Source organism: Babylonia areolata, chromosome 22 (assembly GCF_041734735.1).
Source record: "Babylonia areolata isolate BAREFJ2019XMU chromosome 22, ASM4173473v1, whole genome shotgun sequence".
NCBI classification, from domain to species: Eukaryota; Metazoa; Mollusca; class Gastropoda; order Neogastropoda; family Buccinidae; genus Babylonia; species Babylonia areolata.
In genome coordinates, this window is record NC_134897.1 from 9,009,366 (window position 1) to 9,029,287 (window position 19,922).

A 19,922-nucleotide genomic window follows, 5' to 3' on the forward strand; every position below is an offset into this window, starting at 1 on the left:
AATGGGAAAAAATCACTGTGATTAAATTTCTGGATATCTAGTGCAGTATGTCATTGTATGCTTGAACAGGAAATACAACGGCAGTAAAAACAACAAAGACGCACACAAATCCACGCATGTACACACACACACTGTGATACACAATGTAACATTAAAATACACATTGTGTGGTGGGGGAAACGGTGTGGAGAGTTGCCAAGGAGGGAGGAAGAAAAGAATACTTTTCCTGACCCATGGATTCATTTTGAAGATGACCCATTGATTTTGTGGTGAAGAGGTCACACGACTCACAGTGTACTGAACCTAACCTAACCACTGCACACACGCATGAATGCACTGACTATATGGGTGGGGATTTGCGGACTGACTGTACTGCATGGCATGTGGTGCAGCCAACCCCAGTCTGATCCTTTTTAGCAAGTCAAGAACCGCTCACGCACGCACATACACACATGCGCACACACACACACACACACAGACATGCCCATGCACACGCGTGCGCGCACACATACACGTACATACACACACGCACACATACACACGCACAGTATCTCACATTTCTACAGAAAGTCGGTTCTTAGCAAAGAGATTCTGAGATTTGCATGACAATAACTTTATAAGTATTGGGTGAAATGTCTAACATACACACCACACACACACACACACACACACACACACACACACACACACACACACAGGGATACTGTCTAGGTGATGATGTGTTGACTGACTGGCCTGTGGTTTGTGTGTGGTACAGCCCACCCCAAGGTGATCCCCTTTGACAAGTCCAAGAACCTGGTTCAAGACGAGCGGCTGGTGATTGAGTGCAAAGTTCTGGGCTACCCCAAACCCTCCATCACCTGGTTCAAGGAGAACGAACAGATTCAGGTAGGTCACCTGTTCACTTAATTCTGTTTTGTGTTACTTTCTCACAATAAATTTTCCTCTGTGAAATTTGGTTGCTCTCCACTGGGAGAGCGCATTGCCACAGTGCAGTGCCACTCTTTTTTTTTCTGTCTACAGGCGTAATTCTTTTACTATCAAAGTGGGTTTTTCCACAGAATTTTGCCAGCGACAGTCCTTTAAATGCTGTGGATTGTAAACATGTGCTAAGTGCATGCTGTACACAGGACCTGTTCTGTTGCAGGAAGTTGAGGGCTCACGGTACAAGATGATGCCAGCCAAGACTTACGACGGCATGATGATTGAGAGAGGCAAGCTGGAGATTGAGTCAGTGGACTTTGATGACGCTGCTGAGTACAAGTGTATGGCCATCAGCAACAAGTGGCGTGAGTTCAACTCCACTCAGGTCATCCTGGTTCGTGTCAAAGGTAAGTGATTTTACTTGTGGGTTTTATGAATTGCAAGCAAAGGGAATCTTTAAATAACTCAAGAGTCTGTGTGTCTGTAACATGGGTCATTTGCAATACTCAGCAGGAGCCTCTTTAGCAGTCAATGCAGTTGGATTACAGGTTTTTCTGTTGTCAGAACCTTTTATCTTATTTCATTCAAACAGGAAGCAACACAAAGACCATTCTTATATTGTGTCAGTAGTTCTCCTTTTCATTGTGTCATTAACCATATATATCCTTGAATTTTCTCAGTTCTGTACTACAGTTCCCTTCTTAGATATATACACTTTCATCATCATACATGTCTCTCCAGAAAACTCACTTTTTTCCTTAGAATTCCTTTGTTCCAACACCCCGTTCATGAAGGATACTTTTGATTCCATTCAAATGATATCACTGGACAAGCAAGTTTCTTGCATTTACGGTGGCCAGCTGGAAACTGTCTCAGTGTGAGAGTCTGGCCAGTAAGGGCCATAGGTGTGTGAGGGTGAGGTTAGATTTTCTGTCATGCAGTGAGCTGATCTTTCCCACACATCAGTGAATTTTTTTCATGAAACTTCAGAAGAGCCAGTAAGGAGATAATGCTGATCAAGACGCAACACACTGGCTGCATTCACAAGAGAGAAGTCTGAATCAAAGTACACACCTTTTCTCAGATTGCTTGCAGAACAAAATTACTACGATGTATGAAGAAATGGGATAAGAGGAGTCAGCAGAAAAAAAATTAGAAGATATTTTGCAATAAATGGAGGAATCTGAGAAAGAAAATATAGAACTGGATGATGAAGTAGATGTTAGTCAAGAGGGAGATGAGGAAGAGGATTAAGAGGTGAAAAGCGATGCCACATGTAATGTTGCAGCCAATGTGGTGGCACGCAGTTGCACCAGAACATGTTATCAGACTGGCAGACAGGCACGTAGCTGACTGACAGTGAATGTAACATTATTTTTCCAAACAGTTATCCATGTGTATATTTCTTTTGTGCTGCCCTATTCCAGAGGCCATAACAGGCATTATATTTCTTTGAGTTAAACATAAAACAAACATGGGAGTGCAAAATGTGGATAGTAGGTGATATTTATTTGGTAAATTTTGCTACACATCACATGGATTACTATAAGTATAATGGTCAGAGTTTTGGTGGTATTGTATTATTTTATTTTATTTTTTATTGTGACTCACAAATGCATGTACAGCATGTTAGTTGATGGTTGAAAACTAACAGCATGATGGTTATTTTACACATGCAATAAGAGCACTTGCATGTCACATGCACATACATAGGGCAGACATATTAACATGCAAAACAGAGTATAACAAGCCTATTGAAATGAACATCAGCATTATGAATCAACAGTTTTCTCCTGATACTGAAACAGTTGTTTAGTTCAAATCATCACCTTTTTTTGTTGTTGACACATCTGATAAAACCAACCAATGAAATCTCCCCATCAGATGCCCTTCATTTCTTTTTCAGTGTTGTGTATTTGTCATTGTCACAGTCCTCGTTCATGAGTGAGTCAGAGTGTGGTCAGGTCGCTTGGCTCTAGTTGCTACTCAAGCTTGGTGAAATAAGGTCTTTTCTGTGCTGATTTCACTTCTCTGAGATGCGGCAGTATTTCTAGGGAGTATTTTTTTTTTTTAAAGTAATGGCAGTGTAGTGTCAAGCAGTGAATGATGGCAGGGTTTGCAGCTGTTGATTTTGAACAAAAAAAGGACTGGGGTAACCAAATCTACTGCTAGAAAAATAAAATCGTGATGTAGCAGATTGTTTTTTGTTTTGTTTTGGATAGATTTTTATTGTGTGCAACCCAGTTTAGACTTGAAACTGCCTGTGAGGCGTTAAATGAGTTGATCATGTTGTATGGATAGATAAAGGCTAGGGATAAAGATGAACATGCAAGTATGCTCCTACACATTTTTTTTTTAATCAGTATTGTTGACTTGGGTTTGTCGTGAAAATTATAAGAAACAATAACAGATAAAACAATGTGCAGTGCCAACAATATGAGTAAAACTGTAAGATAAGTATGTTGTGATAAAGTGTGTAGTTTATATGTATGTGTACAGCTTAGATTATTTAGTTGATGTGGTTTCATCATGCTAGCTTCTTTTTTTTTTTAAGCTGTAGTAATAATGGTTGTGATGTGAAAAAGATGAGATATTATGTTTGTTTTTTGGTGTGTTTTTTTTTGTTTTTTTTTTTGGGGGGGGGGGGGGGGGTTGCTGTTTTGGTTTTTCTTTCTGTATCTTTCTTGGTCTCTTTTTATTTTTATTTTTTATTTATTTTACCTAAAAGTGGAATCTGGAAGAAGTCTAGCCACATTTGTGCCATAAATAAATTGTAAAAGTTAGTTGGAAGAAACCATGTCCTGTTTTTCAGTGGAAGTGATGGATGTGCTGTAGGTGTGTTTGTGTATATTAGAGCAGGAATGGTTATTGTAATAAGAAAGCAGAAATATTGTTTAAAAAGCTTTGAACGTATATGTGGTGATGAGTGCTTGAAAAAAGAATGTATTGGACATGTTGAGTTGACTGCTGAAGAAGGGATAATGAACGAATCATGATATTGAGCACTAAAAAAAAAAAGAGAAAAAGATGGTGTGAGTATGAGGGGATACGAAAGTACTCAATGTTCACCAAGTGCTACATAAGGATTATGAAATGTAAAAGGGGTTGATAAATGTATTTGTTTTCAAAGTGCTACATAAGGATCATGAAGTGTAAAAAAAAAAAAAAAAAAAGGGGGGGGGGGGGGATAAATGTACTTGATGTCCAAGTGCTGCATTAGGATGATGAAGTGTAAAAGGGGGGGGGGGGGGGGTCAGGGAGGGGGGTGTGTGATAAATCTACTTGATGTTCACCAAGTGCTACATAAGGATGATGAAGAGTAAAAGGGGGGTGGTAAATGTACTAGTTCACTAAGTGTTAAATAAGGATGATGAAGTGTAAAAGGAGGGTGATAATGTACTAGTTCACCAAGTGCTACATATGGATGATGAAGTGTAAAAGGAGGGTGATAATGTACTTGTTCACCAAGTGCTACATAAGGATGATGGAGTGTAAAAGGAGGGTGATAATGTACTAGTTCACCAAGTGCTACATAAGGATGATGGAGTGTAAAAGGAGGGTGATAATGTACTAGTTCACCAAGTGCTACATAAGGATGCTGAAGTGAAAAGGGGGGTGATAATGTACTTGTTCGCCATGATGACTGTAAAAGGGGGTGATAAATGTACCTGTTCGCCATGATGATTGTAAAAGGGGGTGATAAATGTACCTGTTCGCCATGATGACTGTAAAAGGGGGTGATAAATGTACCTGTTCACCATGATGACTGTAAAAGGGGGTGATAAATGTACCTGTTCGCCATGATGACTGTAAATGGGGGTTGATAAATGTACCTGTTCACCATGATGACTGTAAAAGGGGTGATAAATGTACCTGTTCACCATGACGACTGTAAAAGGGGGTGATAAATGTACCTGTTCGCCATGATGACTAAAATGGGGTTGATAAATGTACCTGTTCACCATGATGACTGTAAAAGGGGGTGATAAATGTACCTGTTCGCCATGATGACTAAAATGGGGTTGATAAATGTACCTGTTCACCATGATGACTGTAAAAGGGGGTGATAAATGTAGCTGTTCGCCATGATGACTGTAAAAGGGGGTGATAAATGTACCTGTTCGCCATGATGACTGTAAAAGGGGGTTGATAAATGTACCTGTTCACCATGATGACTGTAAAAGGGGGTTGATAAATGTACCTGTTCGCCATGATGACTGTAAAAGGGGGTGATAAATGTACCTGTTCGCCATGATGACTGTAATAGGGGGTGATAAATGTACCTGTTCACCATGATGACTGTAAAAGGAGGTTGATATATGTACCTGTTCGCCATGATGACTGTAAAAGGGGGTTGATAAATGTACCTGTTCACCATGATGACTGTAAAAGGGGGTGATAAATGTACCTGTTCACCATGATGACTGTAAAAGGGGGTGATAAATGTACCTGTTCGCCATGGTGACTGTAAAAGGGGGTGATAAATGTACCTGTTCGCCATGATGACTGTAAAAGGGGTTGATAAATGTACCTGTTCACCATGATGACTGTAAAAGGGGGTGATAAATGTACCTGTTCGCCATGATGACTGGTTGATAAATGTACCTGTTCACCATGATGACTGTAAAAGGGGGTGATAAATGTACCTGTTTGCCATGATGACTGTAAAAGGGGGTGATAAATGTACCTGTTCACCATGATGACTAAAATAGGGTTGTAAATGTACCTGTTCACCATGATGACTGTAAAAGGGGGTGATAAATGTATCTGTTCACCATGATGACTGTAAAAGGGGGTTGATAAATGTACCTGTTCGCCATGATGACTGTAAAAGGGGGTTGATAAATGTACCTGTTCACCATGATGACTGTAAAAGGGGGTGATAAATGTACCTGTTCACCATGATGACTGTAAAAGGGGGTGATAAATGTACCTGTTAGCCACGATGACTGTAAGAGGGGGTGATAAATGTACCTGTTCGCCATGATGACTGTAAAAGGGGGTTGATAAATGTACCTGTTCACCATGATGACTGTAAAAGGGGGTGATAAATGTAGCTGTTTGCCATGATGACTGTAAAAGGGGGTTGATAAATGTACCTGTTCACCATGATGATTGTAAAAGGGGGTGATAAATGTACCTGTTCACCATGATGACTGTAAAAGGGGGTTATAAATGTACCTGTTCGCCATGATGACTGTAATAGGGGGTGATAAATGTACCTGTTCACCATGATGACTGTAAAAAGGGGTGATAAATGTAGCTGTTCGCCATGATGACTGTAAAAGGGGGTGATAAATGTACCTGTTTAATTACACATACTTAACCGTGACCCCTGTTCGCCATGATGACTGTAAAAGGGGGTTGATAAATGTACCTGTTCGCCATGATGACTGTAAAAGGGGTGATAAATGTACCTGTTCGCCATGATGACTGTAAAAGGGGGTGATAAATGTACCTTTCGCCATGATGACTGTAAAAGGGGGTGATAATTGTACCTGTTCGCCATGATGACTGTAAAAGGGGGTGATAAATGTACCTGTTCGCCATGATGACTAAAATGGGGTTGATAAATGTACCTGTTCACCATGATGAATGTAAAAGGGGGTAATAAATGTACGTGTTCGCCATGATGACTGTAAAAGGGGGTGATAAATGTACCTGTTTACTATGATGACTGTAAAAGGGGGTTGATAAATGTACCTGTTCACCATGATGACTGTAAAAGGGGGTGATAAATGTACCTGTTCGCCATGATGACTGTAAAAGGGGGTTGATAAATGTACCTGTTCACCATGATGACTGTAAAAGGGGGTGATAAATGTACCTGTTCGCCATGACTGTAAAAGGGGGTTGATAAATGTACCTGTTCATCATGATGATTGTAAAAGGGGGTGATAAATGTACCTGTTCACCATGATGACTGTAAAAGGGGGTGATAAATGTACGTGTTCGCCATGATGACTGTAAAAGGGGGTTGATAAATGTACCTGTTCACCATGATGAATGTAAAAGGGGGTGATAAATGTACCTGTTCGCCATGATGACTGTAAAAGGGGGTTGATAAATGTACCTGTTTGCCATGATGACTGTAAAAGGGGGTGATAAATGTACCTGTTCGCCATGATGACTGTAAAAGAGGGTGATAAATGTACCTTTCGCCATTATGACTGTAAAAGGGGTGATAAATGTACCTGTTCGCCATAACTGTAAAAGGGGGTGATAAATGTACCTGTTCGCCATGATGACTGTAAAAGGGGGTTGATAAATGTACCTGTTCACCATGATGACTGTAAAAGGGGGTGATAAATGTACCTGTTCGCCATGATGACTGTAAAAGGGGGTTGATAAATGTACCTGTTCACCATGATGACTGTAAAAGGGGGTGATAAATGTACCTGTTCGCCATGATGACTGTAAAAGGGGGTGGTGATAAATGTACATGAGTTGTACTCCAAGTCCTGCAGAAAGCATGAAGACTTGTGAAGTCCAGCACAAAAAATAAAAAACAAAAAGTAGTAATGCGGAAGGGAGATAAACATACTGAACATTTTGCCCAAGTGCTGAAAAATGGCTGAATGTACAAATGATGTCAAGCCAAAAACACAAAAAGAAAAAAACAGTGGGGGTTCTCAATGTCAAGTCCAGTGCTAAAAAAATAAAAGGGGGACAATGTAACTGATGCTTACTGAATGCTACAAAAGGGTTTATGATATACTGGTGATGTCAAAAAAAAAAGAAGAAAGAAAGAAAGGGATGGGGGAAGAGATGGACATGCTCAAGATGTACCTTGAGTACTGCAGAAAGGATGAAGAAAGTGAAGTCCCCAAAGTCCACTGCAAGAGATAAAAAAAAAAAAATCATTATGAAGGAATTGAAGTCCACAAAGTTCACTGCAAGAGGGGAAAAACTGAAATGATGATGATTGATGATGTGGGGTGAAGTGACAGCAGTGAAGAAGTGTCTCCTGGTGTTGGAGGAGGGCTGCAGGGTGTGGTTGGCTGTCCTTTCAGACAAGTTGGCCGCGCTGTGGCCCTTCCTGGGCATCGTGGCCGAGGTGGTGGTGCTCTGCACCATCATCTTCATCTACGAGAAGAGACGCAACAAGGATGTTGTCATCGAGGAGGACGCCAATCAGGACGGGTGAGTTTGTCCCCTTGGGTCTGTCTTTTTTTTCTTTTTTTTTTTTTCTTTCTGTTACATGACCAACATCGACTTGCCGATGACTCTGTCATGGTTGATGCATGCTGGGTATTTTTGTGTCTCCATAATTCACCAGACACACCATGGATTACAGGATCTTTAATGTGCATATTTGATTTTCTGCGTGCATATACACATGAAGGGGGTTCAGGCACTAGCAGATCTGCACATATGTTGACCTGGGAGATCAGAAAAATCTCCACCCTTTACCCACCAGGCGCCGTTACCAAGATTCAAACCTGGGATCCTCAGATTGAAAGTCCAACACTTCACTTGGCTATTGCACCCATCATGTGTTTTTGTCGTGTGTTCTGTTTTTTGGTCTTTTTGTTTGTTTATTTTGTTGTTGTTGGATTGTTACACACTATGTCCAAGACCCAAGCCCTGAACTTGACCCTGTAGGAGTTACAGTAGGTTATTAAACTCAACTCCATAGCTATTCTGCAGATCCCCATTGAAAAGTGGTCCCCTTGTCCAGTTTTCTCTTTGTATTCTGTCTGCATCATGTCCATGGTTAGTCCTTTTCATGTGGGCTGCATCTCCCTTGGTCACTTGTGTCTATGACTATGAGTAGGCTTTTTTATGTACATATCCATTTAATTACACATACTTAACTGTGACCCACTAGTGCAGACTCCGGCAGGGGTCTGACATTCCTGCCTGTGCAAACTACTATCCGCCTATGCGGAGAAAATGAAACTATGGCCGATAACCTCCCAGAAGTAGGTAACCTCCCCTTTGTCCCGCTGGTTAACGCCCTCTTTTTCTGGCAGCCATTATGACTCCTGTCCTGTGCTCTCCATATGGCTAAGTTTTTTCGTATTTTCTATCTGTCTGTCGATTCTCTGGCGTTCTTGTTTTTTGTCAAATTTTGTCTCGAACCAGGTCACATAATTATATGGTTCAATTGGGATATCGGGCTAAAATTAAGGCGCGATCGATATCGATTTGCGGACACTCTGGGCCCTCTATTTCTGGCCCTCTCAACAACGCCAACCCGACGCCTCCCCCACTTCCTTGGCTTCCTCCGGTCGACTCCAGACCTCCACCACCTCCTGCACCCTCTCCGGCGACTTCTAGGGGTACATTACCCCATACTCAGGTCAGTGGTGCCATTGATGCTTTCCTTTTCAATTCGCGAACAAAGTTGATGCGATCCGCATTTCTCGGCCCTGCCAGTCGGTAGGACACCCGAGTCGATCTCCTCTATCACTTTTCCCATGTCAACAATGGAATTGCCATAACCCCTCTAATTACACATACTGGGAATGTGCCATAACCCCTTTGGAAAACAACACCATACACTGGCTTTGGATCCGCACGCTAGACTGGGCCCTATGTGTGATGCGTCCGTGGCGGCAGCCGTGACATTGGCTCACGCGCCCCCCACGCGGCATGCCTCTTCCGTCTCGGATCCTGTGGCGACCGAGGCGCTTAGGGATGCCCTCCCCAGGAGTAGGGAGGAAGGTGGACCACTAGGGGACACGCTTGCCCATGCGTGTGCACCCTCCCCTTGTCCGATTTTCCGATCCAAGGGAGACAACTCCTGCTTCGGCACCCTTGCCGGTGACCGCCGCAGTTACTTCCCTTTACCGGCACGGCTCCTCGCCAACAGTGCAGGTGCGTGCTCGGTCCCTTCAAGCTTTGCGGTGATGACCCCATTTGCCACACCGCCGGTTGCTGCTGTTTCCCATCCACTGATGGCGTCTCAGCAAGTTGCTCAACCAAACAACCAGCAACCCATTGGGAACTTGCTGCGGCAATTATGCACTGGTGCCACACCTAGCGCCTGCTCCACCCCTTGCGCACAGAGCAGATGCGTGCACAGCCCATTGAACTTCGGCAGTGACAGTTTTTTCTGCCCCACTGCATATCTCCACTGTTACCCAGACTAATATCAGTAATTCCACGTCGGAGTGCCTCTTGATAACTCGATTCTGCCACTTGGCAGTGCTCGGGCCGATCTTGTCTGGTTACGGCGCCATTATGCCACATGTCCCCACCGTCTTGCGTCCGATGGCGACCGATTCGGTTCGGGATGCCCACGGCACTAAGGGACATTATTATTATCAGTTAAGGTGGCATAGAACCACGGACTCTCGCACGCAGCATGACGCTCCTCCCTCTACAGCGAGGAAACGTCACACCGGGGGATATGTGCTCTAAAGACACCATCCTTTTCGACGAATATCGGCGCCAAGGGAGACAACTCGGCATTTGTAACCGACACAGCACGTCACTCCTGCCCCCTGTGCTGTCCACCTACGATGTTTCTTCGAATTCTCATTGGGTCCTCATGCCCATTCATGGACTTTACACATCATTGCACAGCAACTACACCTTTCTTGCTGTTTCTCAGGCTATTGGCGACTGAACTTTTGGGTTCTTCATCCCCCACACACGCACACAGCCCTCTGCAGGCAGCCAGTCCTATAACCATTCTCTTCTTGTGATACACAATAACAGGAAATAAATCACAATATTTCCTAAAAAAAAAAAAAAAAAAAAAAAAGCCCATATGTATGTATATATATATGTGTGTGTGTATGTATATGTGTGTGTATGTATATACGTATATATATACACACATATATATCTATGAGATATCTTGCTACATTTATTCACTTATAGATGTATACTTATCCCTCAGAATACACATGCGTGTGCGCTTATGGGATAGGTTCAGACAACTTTCTTATTAACATGTACAATTATATTTCTATCTCTATTCATTGACATCTATTCATTGAGATTCCCTACATAGCAATATAGGCACACTTGCATTTGCGGCCTTCTGTCCACAATGCCCTGAACTCTCTGCGCCTACGTACTTGCACTTTATTCATATGTGTATGTACATCTCATATTTAGGTGCATACACAGAGTCCTTTCCATTACTGATTATGCACACTTACCCATTTACTTGGCTATATCTGTGCACGCTACACGTATGCTTATACATCCGCTTATTTCTTGTGTTTCGATCCCTTGTCAATGGCATATTTCTGACATCAATACTTGAGTTGATGGAAGTTTATATTCCCTTTGCACATGTATGTATTCATTTTCATAAATTCATCCCTACCTCGCTTTCGGAGGACGACTGCACTCACAGACAAAACTGCCTCATTCACGCCTGAATGTATGCTCCTTCACATTTTAGTAGTGGCTGGTCCTTAGGGACCCACACACCCCCTTCCCACCCACAGGGCTAAGAATGCCCTCGCTTGGCGCAAGGAGGGACAAGGCAACCCAACTCATTTGCCTACAACAATCAACCATAGGGCTGGAGATGCCCCAACTTGGCACAAGGAGGGATGAGGCAGTCCAACTTAGAAGTGCCACTCCGGACACACAGCCCTTCATTCCTCCCGAGTTTGTAAGGCATCCCTTCTTCCCCCCCTTGCCAACAACAACCTTTTGTTTGCACCACTGTGGTTGTGACAACAGCTCCACACGGGCCCTACATCCTAGCCAGCCTTCCTATGAAGGGGTGTCAATCTTCGATTCCCAAATTTTTTGTGGACCCAAAACTGCCCACTGGGCAGAAGACAATCACCCTAAGCCCATCTCTTCCACTCCTCTCTAGTAGCAGAAGGCCTGGGTCATAATTGTTTTCCTCTACATTTGGGAGAAAGGCTTATTGACGAGGACGGATGCGTCTCACAGAGCACAACGAACCGTCCATTAGCCACAGGGGTGTACCTTACTGCCCACTCATACCAGCACGGCAGATGCCGCATTCAAGCACATCAGTTCGCCCCATCACCTTGCTTGAACAGAGATCCAGCATCAACGTCTCAAACAGTTGGCGTTTGAAAGCACTTTCTGCACTTGGTCTTCCCTGCCCGATCCTTTCAGCCTCAACACACAACCACTGCTGTGGTTACAGATGGCCACTCCTTCTCAAGCTCTGTCTTTCCAATGAGACACTTCCAGGGGTTTTCTAGCCTGGGCAGGCTATCCCATCATGGAGCCCCAGCCTTCAGTCAAGGGCCTGTCAGAGGATGACTTGGTTGTCACTTCGGAAGCAAGCACCATGCCTTTCAGACACATGGGTGCACCACAAGACCCCGTCAACTCTTTCCGGCTCCCTTACATTGCAATGTAACCTGCATGGTGGACACCTTCATCCCTCAAGCACACAGCAACTGTTTCCTGATTTACCCATGCTGATTGGTGCCCTCCAAGGAACAATATATGATAATCAGTCGTGTACGACAGTCACCATCGGAACAGCAGAGGAAGCAACTGCTGTCCCAACTATTCGGGCTGGAATTCGATTATACAATTTCCAGTAGAGAGTGTTTTGCCTAAGTTGCATCCCCGGTCCCTCGATCAAGAGGGCCTTAGGACGGATCCCAATGGCTAGTTAGGCCCAAGGCTACAGCACTAAGTCCCAGTGCAATTTGACTTCCAGTCTGAGAGACACAGTCATTCATGAAAGGCTAAGCTGCAAATGATTTCCCTTTGCAATTCAGAAACCACTGATAATACAGCTCTCACTTTGCAGTTGGCCATATTGGAAACGTATGTCAGATCAGTGCTTTGATGTAAATAGCCAGTACAACACATCTTGAGCCACTTACCTCCCTGCCCCCGCCCAGCTCCATCCCAGACTCAGTGCGCACCATACACAGCCAGAGGCCTGTCATGGATCTGGTCCCCTTTCTCACTACATAACCTTCAGCAAAAAATTTCCCCCATGGAAACCCTCTTCCATTTGGTATTCCACCACAGAATGAGACTGAGTGACATGTGGGCGCATGAAACGCACTTCCACAGCCTGATCCAACCCAGCCATTGACCACCGACAACTATCTGCAGGTGGCTCCAACATGCCACACTCAGGTAGAGAAGCCACCAAGCCTTCCGTAAGCCCCTTCATGATGATACCTACCTGGGCAATTACACAACCCTGTCCCAGAGGCACCAGGGACATCAAGTCTTTTGTTGCCAAATGTCTGCCATTCTGTGCATAGGCAACATACCAGTGCTGTCATTTTCTGGCAATGACAAAAAAGTGGTGGGGGGAGCGCCCATTGCCTGTCAGCTCGCATGGAGCTCTACAGATCTGGCTGTCATGCCTATGGCAAGCCCAACATGGCAACCTACCTCTGTCTCGTGCCACAGTTTCCCTCAAAACCAAAAATCACTTCCACTATCGGCCCACATCCGATGTGGAATCATCAGATCAAACCACATGTGCATCTCCTTGCATTGGCGCTCAACCGCGCTCAAATGAGACAACCCTATAAGGGTACGTGTTTCCTTCCCTTCCTTTGATTCGAAGGGCTCTCAGTAAAGTGTGGATTCAACCCACCGACCCCATTTTCTTTGCCCTACGTTTATCAGCACAGCTGTGGTCCACAGACCTCCCCCACAATAGGACTGCGGACTTCGGTCTTCTTTGCCCGCACCAATATCCTTAGGTGGCACAGTACACTCCACTTCATCGAATTCTACTTGAGGGACATCTGTCGCTTTAGGGATGATGGCTCATCGACTTCTACCAGAGAGACGTAGCACACCTACGGGATGATGGCTTAAGAGGCATTGCTTCTGTGGTAGTTGCACAACAGGCCATCACAGCAGACGGACGGTAGAACAGGCGAGCCCTCCACCTTGTCGCGCTATTCTGCACTAGTTGGGTCACGGTTAAGTATGTGTAATTAAAAGGAAATTTTCTATCTAAAATTACGTTTAAATAACATACTTACCGTGACCCAAATTTAAGACCCTCCCGTCCTCCCCGCTTCCTGTTCTCCCTGCTCGCTGCGCTGGTGATGGCATATTGCCGTCAAAAGAGGGCGTTAGCCAGCGGGAGAAAGGGGAGGTTACCTACTTCCAGGAGGTTATCGGCCGTAGTTTCATTTTCTCCGCATAGGCAGATAGTAGTTTGCACAGGCAGGAATGTCAGACCCCTGCCGGAGTCTGCACTAGTTGGGTCACGGTAAGTATGTTATTTAAACGTAATTTTAGATAGAAAATTTCCTTTTGTACCCTGTCATTTAACAGCAGTACTTTGATTTTGGGGGTATGCATGCTGTGGTTTGTTCATGATTCCATAACCTATCAAATACTGACATGGATTATGGGATCTTTACCCTGTGTATTTGATTTTCTGTATGTGTATTCACACAAGGAGGGTTCAGGTGCTAGTAGGTTGGCATACATGTTAATAATAATAATAATAATGGATACTTATATAGCACACTATCCAGAAATCTGCTTTAGGTGCTTTACAAAAATGCTTTTGATAACATAAAACATTATATCTATGTTACATACACACACCAAAATGTGACCACGCACGCACTGTTGACCTGGGACAGTGGGAAACTCTCCACCTTTCACCCACCAGACGTATCTGGGGTTCAAACCCAAGACTGTGGGAGTGGAAATTAGTGCCCCAACCACTTTGCTGTCATACCCGTCATTACAACAGGATCATTTGAAGAGCCTCCTGATATATTGGCCTGCAAAAGCATCATGATGGTAAAGTTAGTGTGGTCAGTCTTGAACTGCTTTTTCCTTTAAATCAGACCAGAATTCAACCGGCATGTCACACTGTCTTAGAACTTAACAAAAAGAGATCTGCTGAAGGCAGTTTTTACTAATGCAAGGTCAATTTCTTTAGGTTACCTGTTTCATTTAGTTAATTTCTTTAGGTTACCTGTTTCATTCAGTCAATTCCTTCAGGTAACCCATTTCATGCAGTCAGTTTCATCTGTTACCTGTTTCATGCAGTCGATTTCTTTAGGTTGCCTGTTTCATTTAGTCAATTTCTTTAGGTTACCTGTTTCATTTAGTCAATTCCTTCAGGTAACCTGTTTCATTCAGTCAGTTCCTTCAGGTAACCTGTTTCATTCAGTCAATTCCTTCAGGTAACCTGTTTCATTCAATCAATTCCTTCAGGTAACCTGTTTCATTTAGTCAGTTTCTTTAGGTTACCTGTTTCATTCAGTCAATTTCTTCTGGTTACCTGTTTCATTCAGTTTCTTCTGATCATCTGTTTCATGCAGTCAGTTTCTTTAGGTTACCTGTTTCATTCAGTCAATTTCTTCTGGTTACCTGTTTCATTCAGTCAATTTCTTCTGGTTACCTGTTTCATGCAGTCAGTTTCTTTAGGTTACCTGTTTCATTCAGTCAATTTCTTCTGGTTACCCGTTTCATGCAGTCAGTTTCTTTAGGTTACCTGTTTCATGCAGTCGGTTTCATTAGGTAACCGGTTTCATGCAGTGGGTTTCGTTAGGTAACCTGTTTCATTCATTAATGTCTGTGAGTGTTGTTGATGTTGCAGAGCCTCCCCAGAGAAGAAAGCGGAGGGTGTACGTCACCGTGGAAGCCCCAACAATCCCAGGGCTTGAACCAAGAACTGTTTTAAATGATTCAAGTTTATTGATATTCATTTTTCTTCCTTCTTAATAAAATCTGTTTTGATAATTTCATATTTATTTTTTTCAGTGCTATTTATGTTGTTGTTTTTAAATTTTTAGATTATTCATATGATTTATGAAGAGAGGAGGAGGAGATGCTTGAGGCAGTTTTGCTATTAAGTTTGTGTGTTTTATCTTCTCATTTATGTTTTACTCCTAAGTTGATGAATGCGTTGCTAAGTGTATAGAAAAACTGCCACCATGCCATGGTCTCCAAATTTTTCTTCTCTGTGTTTCAGATAAAATGTCATTTGCTATACAATTCATTCCCTCTAGAGGTATTGTCTCGTTTTGCTGCTGTGATGTTGATGGTTGTCCAACTGTAGCAGCCAAAGTCACATTCCTGCAGATTCTGTCTACCTGAATTTATGTTGTGATAAATGGACATTTCCTCCTCAAGTTTTAACACTGGTAGCAATGTTGTGAATACTGTACAGTGAACATCGCCCTTGTTTTTGGGGGGTGTATTTTTTTTTTTTTCTGGTCCCATTTCCGGTTTATGAGAGCGCAGGGAATTTGTCAGGTATGAGATAGAGAAGGCATCCGATCTCATATGGGTGGTTGTATGAGGAGAGTCTTGGGTATGATTGTGTGCGCGCGTGTGTCAGTACAACAAAAAGTTAATCTGACAATAAATGGTTTGTCAGTCTGTGTGTGTGCAGTGGACCAAATCATTCAATATTGTATGGAAATAAGTGTGCGTGCTCTTTCAACATTTATTGATATGTGTATAGATAAATGTTCACTACTTGTTTTTTGGGGGGAATTATTTTGTGTTGTAAAACTCTGGAAACATTGTTTACAAATTTGTTCATGTAGCTTCGTAATTACCAAGAAGTAAAGCAGTTTAATTAGGCAGGAATGAGTAATAGTGATTAGCAGTTATGGATTTGATGTAATGGTATGATGTGGGTAGCTAAAGACCCTATTCTGTTTGTTTTGTTGTTTAACCACTGATGGTATGGAGTTTATCTGGATACTGTCGGGCTGTAGATTTGATAAAAATATTTTTGAAATTTATTTCAAACTGTGTATTGCACTGCCTTTTTACTGTTTTTCTGTTTTAATCCTCCCTTCTGTATTAATAAAGTATTGTTTAGTATTATTAGAAATTTGTGTGGAAATATAAGTGATTTTGATTTTTTGCACATTGTGATGATTGTTTTTAAAATAAGTAGTTCTTGGTAATTAAACACGCCTTTCTAATTTTCATTTTACACTTTATAAATAAATCATATCTTTCATCTGAATGGTTTGTATGCTTTTTATGATTGTTGTTGTCAAGACTGCATCGTAAGATTTGTCAAACTGATGCAAACTAGGCCTATGGTTTGCTCTGTTTGGCCAAATTTTGCGCGGCTAACAGTGAAAAGACGCCCCTCTTAGTCTGGCCCGCTCTTAGCCAATCAAACAGCTATAAGCGCTGAATCATTCCGTGGCCATGAGAACCACGGCGGAGACACGGGGACGGACGGGCGGGCATTCGAGTTTGACATGGCAAGTATATGTAACACCAAACATGGAGTATAATACAAACTCCTCCTTTTGGTGTCATATACTGTACCATGTCAAACTGATGCAGAATTTAAAGCAAATGGAGGAGGGCAACACCTACTGGTTCGTATGGGGAGCCCTTGTAACTGAGACAGCAGTGTTAGCCGCGACAAAGGAAATCCCCTTGGAACCGTCAGCCCTGGTCATACGGAAATCCCAGAGGTAGAAGTTGATGAAGGGATTCTCAGACCACCAGAAGGCTGCCTCCAAGACATGCTGCAGTGGCACCGAGTGCTGGAAAGCAGCCGAAGTAGCTATGGCCCGCACTTCGTGTGTTCTGGGATTAAGACAACTGATATCCTTGTGTGCATGAGAGTAGGCTGTACGAATGACTTGGGAAACCCAGCGGGAAATGGTGCGTGCAGCGATGTCTTGTAATTCTCATTGAGGGAGATGAGAAGGCGCCTCTGAGAAGAACGCCTATGGCGAGACCTATGCCAATAGTATTTGAGACACCGAACGGGGCAGAGATGCCTATCTTCATCATCTTGGGCAAGAATATCAAAGGTCTGACCCTCAGAGAGGGGGAAGGGACCTCGGGGTCTTGGTTCTTAGCCAGAAACTCTGGAAGGAAACGAAGAGTGATGGAACCATCTCTGTGGAATGCTAGATCTTGTGGCATACCACTAAGACCATGAATCTCACTTCTACGACGGCCAGTGGCCAGCAACAGAAGGAAAGTCTTGAGAGTGAGCAGGTCAAAAGGAATAGTCCCCAATGGCTCGAAGGGCTGTTTTCGAATGAAATCCAGCACCAGGAACAAGTCCCAGAGGGGCACTCTTCTGGGATTCCTAGCTTCCTTCAGAGAGGCGCCCCTAGCCACCTCTCTGAGCAGGAAATCAGCTTCAAAAGCGGGACCACCTAGCTGTTTGATAGTGGTACAGATGGCAGACCTGTACCCTCTCACAGAACTAGCGGACAGGTTGAGAACCGAGGAGCAGTGAGCCAGAAAGTTGGCCAGTTGCATGCTCGTAGGGTTAGTAGGGGGAATGTTCTGAGCTGCACACCAACGCAGCCATTTCTTCCAGCGAAAGTCATACAAAGTCTCTGTTCCCTCCCTCCTGGCTTTGGAGAGGAGGTCGGAGGAGGCACCCCCCTTGGTCAGCGTGGCCGACACAGAGGCTGACCGAGGGGTGGAAGACTTCAATGGTGATGCTGACAGTTCCGACCGCACAGCAGCCACGCGTGCAGGTGGAGCATTTGAGGATTGGAGTGAGGAATGCCCGAACGAGGCTGCCTCAGCAGATGAGGTTTGGTTTCCAGTTCCAGGGGTGGAACATGTGTCAGGGACTGAAGGACCGGAAACCAGGGCTGGGCTGGCCATTTCGGCGCAATGAGGATCAGCTGCGGGCGTTCCAACCTGGCTTTCCGTATCACCTTGGACAGGATTGGAAAGGGAGGAAACGCGTAGGCAATCAGACTGCTCCAGTCTAGAGAGAGAGCATCCACTGCCCATGCTTCTGGGTCGGCGACCGGAGAGACGTAAGTGGGAAGTCTCTTGCTGAACCTTGTCACAAACAGGTCCACCATCGACCGGAACCACTGTTCCCACACCCCTTGCAGGGTGTCCTTGTCCAGGGTCCACTCTGTGTGTATGACACTCTTGGACCTGCTGAGAGCATCTGCCAAAATGTTGTCTTTCCCTGCTATGTGTCTCGCTGAAAGTGCAATGCCCTTGCTGTGGCACCAACGGAGGAGAGCCTCGGTCCGCAGAGAGAGGTCTGCCGAGTGTGCTCCCCCCCCCCCCCCTTTGTTCACGTAACATGCGACTGTTGTATTGTCCATGAACAAGCGGATGGTCTTGCCGGTGGCCTCCCCCATGAAGTGCTGGAGAGCCCTGTGAACTGCCTCCAGTTCCAGAACACTGATGTGGCATAGGTGCTCCTCCGGGGACCAAGTCCCTGCTGCATGGAGTGAGTCATGTGGGCTCCCCAGCCCAGGGAGGAGGCGTCTGTGAATAGTGCCACCTGAAGAGTAGGTGGGGCTATGGGCACCCCCTGTGTCAGAAGAGGGGTGGTAACCATTCTGATGTCACCTCGAGGAACCACTCGCCCAGACATATCAGGGTATCCCATGGCTGAGTGCTCTGGGACCACTGTAGCCTGAGTGCCCTCTGAAGAGGGCGCTTGAGAACCCTGCCCAGAGGGATGAGAGGTGCCATGGACTCCATCATACCCAGGAGGGAAGACGGTGTCCGTGCTGTTGCTTGGGAGGAATGGCGCAAGTGGTTGAGGAGGCCTGCCAGACGGTCCCACCAATCTGGCGTTGGAGAGACTATCATAGACCGCGTGTCGAATCTCATCCCTAAGAAGTCGAAGGACTGGCTCGGGGACAGATCGCATTTCTCCTGGTTCGTGATGAAACCCAGTTGGGAGCACAGGTCTAGAAGTCTGGCTGTATGACTCTGGCACAGGGCCTGTGACTGGGCCAGAATAAGCCAGTTGTCCAGGTACACACAGAGCCGAATGGACTCCGACCGGACGATTGACACCAATTCCCGCACCACCTTGGTAAACAGGAAAGGGGCAAGGGACAGACCAAATGGGAGGACCAAGAACTGGAACACCTTGTCCCTCCACACGAACCTCAGGTACCAGCAGGATGCCGGGTGGATGAGGATATGGAAATAAGCATCTTTCAGATCGATGGACGTCGCCCAATCACCCCATTGCATGGTCTCCCGAATCTGTGCCTGTGTGTCCATCTTGAATTTCATTTTGGGGAGGAATCTGTTGAGGGGGGACAAGTCCAGGACTGGTCTCCACCCTCCTGAGACCTTTGGAATCACGAACAACTGGCCGT

At 44.6% G+C, this 19,922-nt stretch overlaps 1 protein-coding gene across 1 annotated transcript in view; it reads left to right on the forward strand.

The window, feature by feature from the left end:
* Nucleotides 1-16,816, forward strand: part of LOC143296976 (basigin-like) — a 30,254-nt gene extending 13,438 nt beyond the window's left edge. The window contains exons 5-8 of the mRNA XM_076609058.1: nt 758-888; nt 1,148-1,331; nt 7,938-8,067; nt 15,431-16,816. Of these exons, the coding sequence (XP_076465173.1) occupies nt 758-888; nt 1,148-1,331; nt 7,938-8,067; nt 15,431-15,497 (512 nt within the window). The 3' untranslated portion in view covers nt 15,498-16,816. The remainder of the gene's footprint in view (nt 1-757; nt 889-1,147; nt 1,332-7,937; nt 8,068-15,430) is intronic.
* Nucleotides 16,817-19,922: the final 3,106 nt, after the last annotated feature.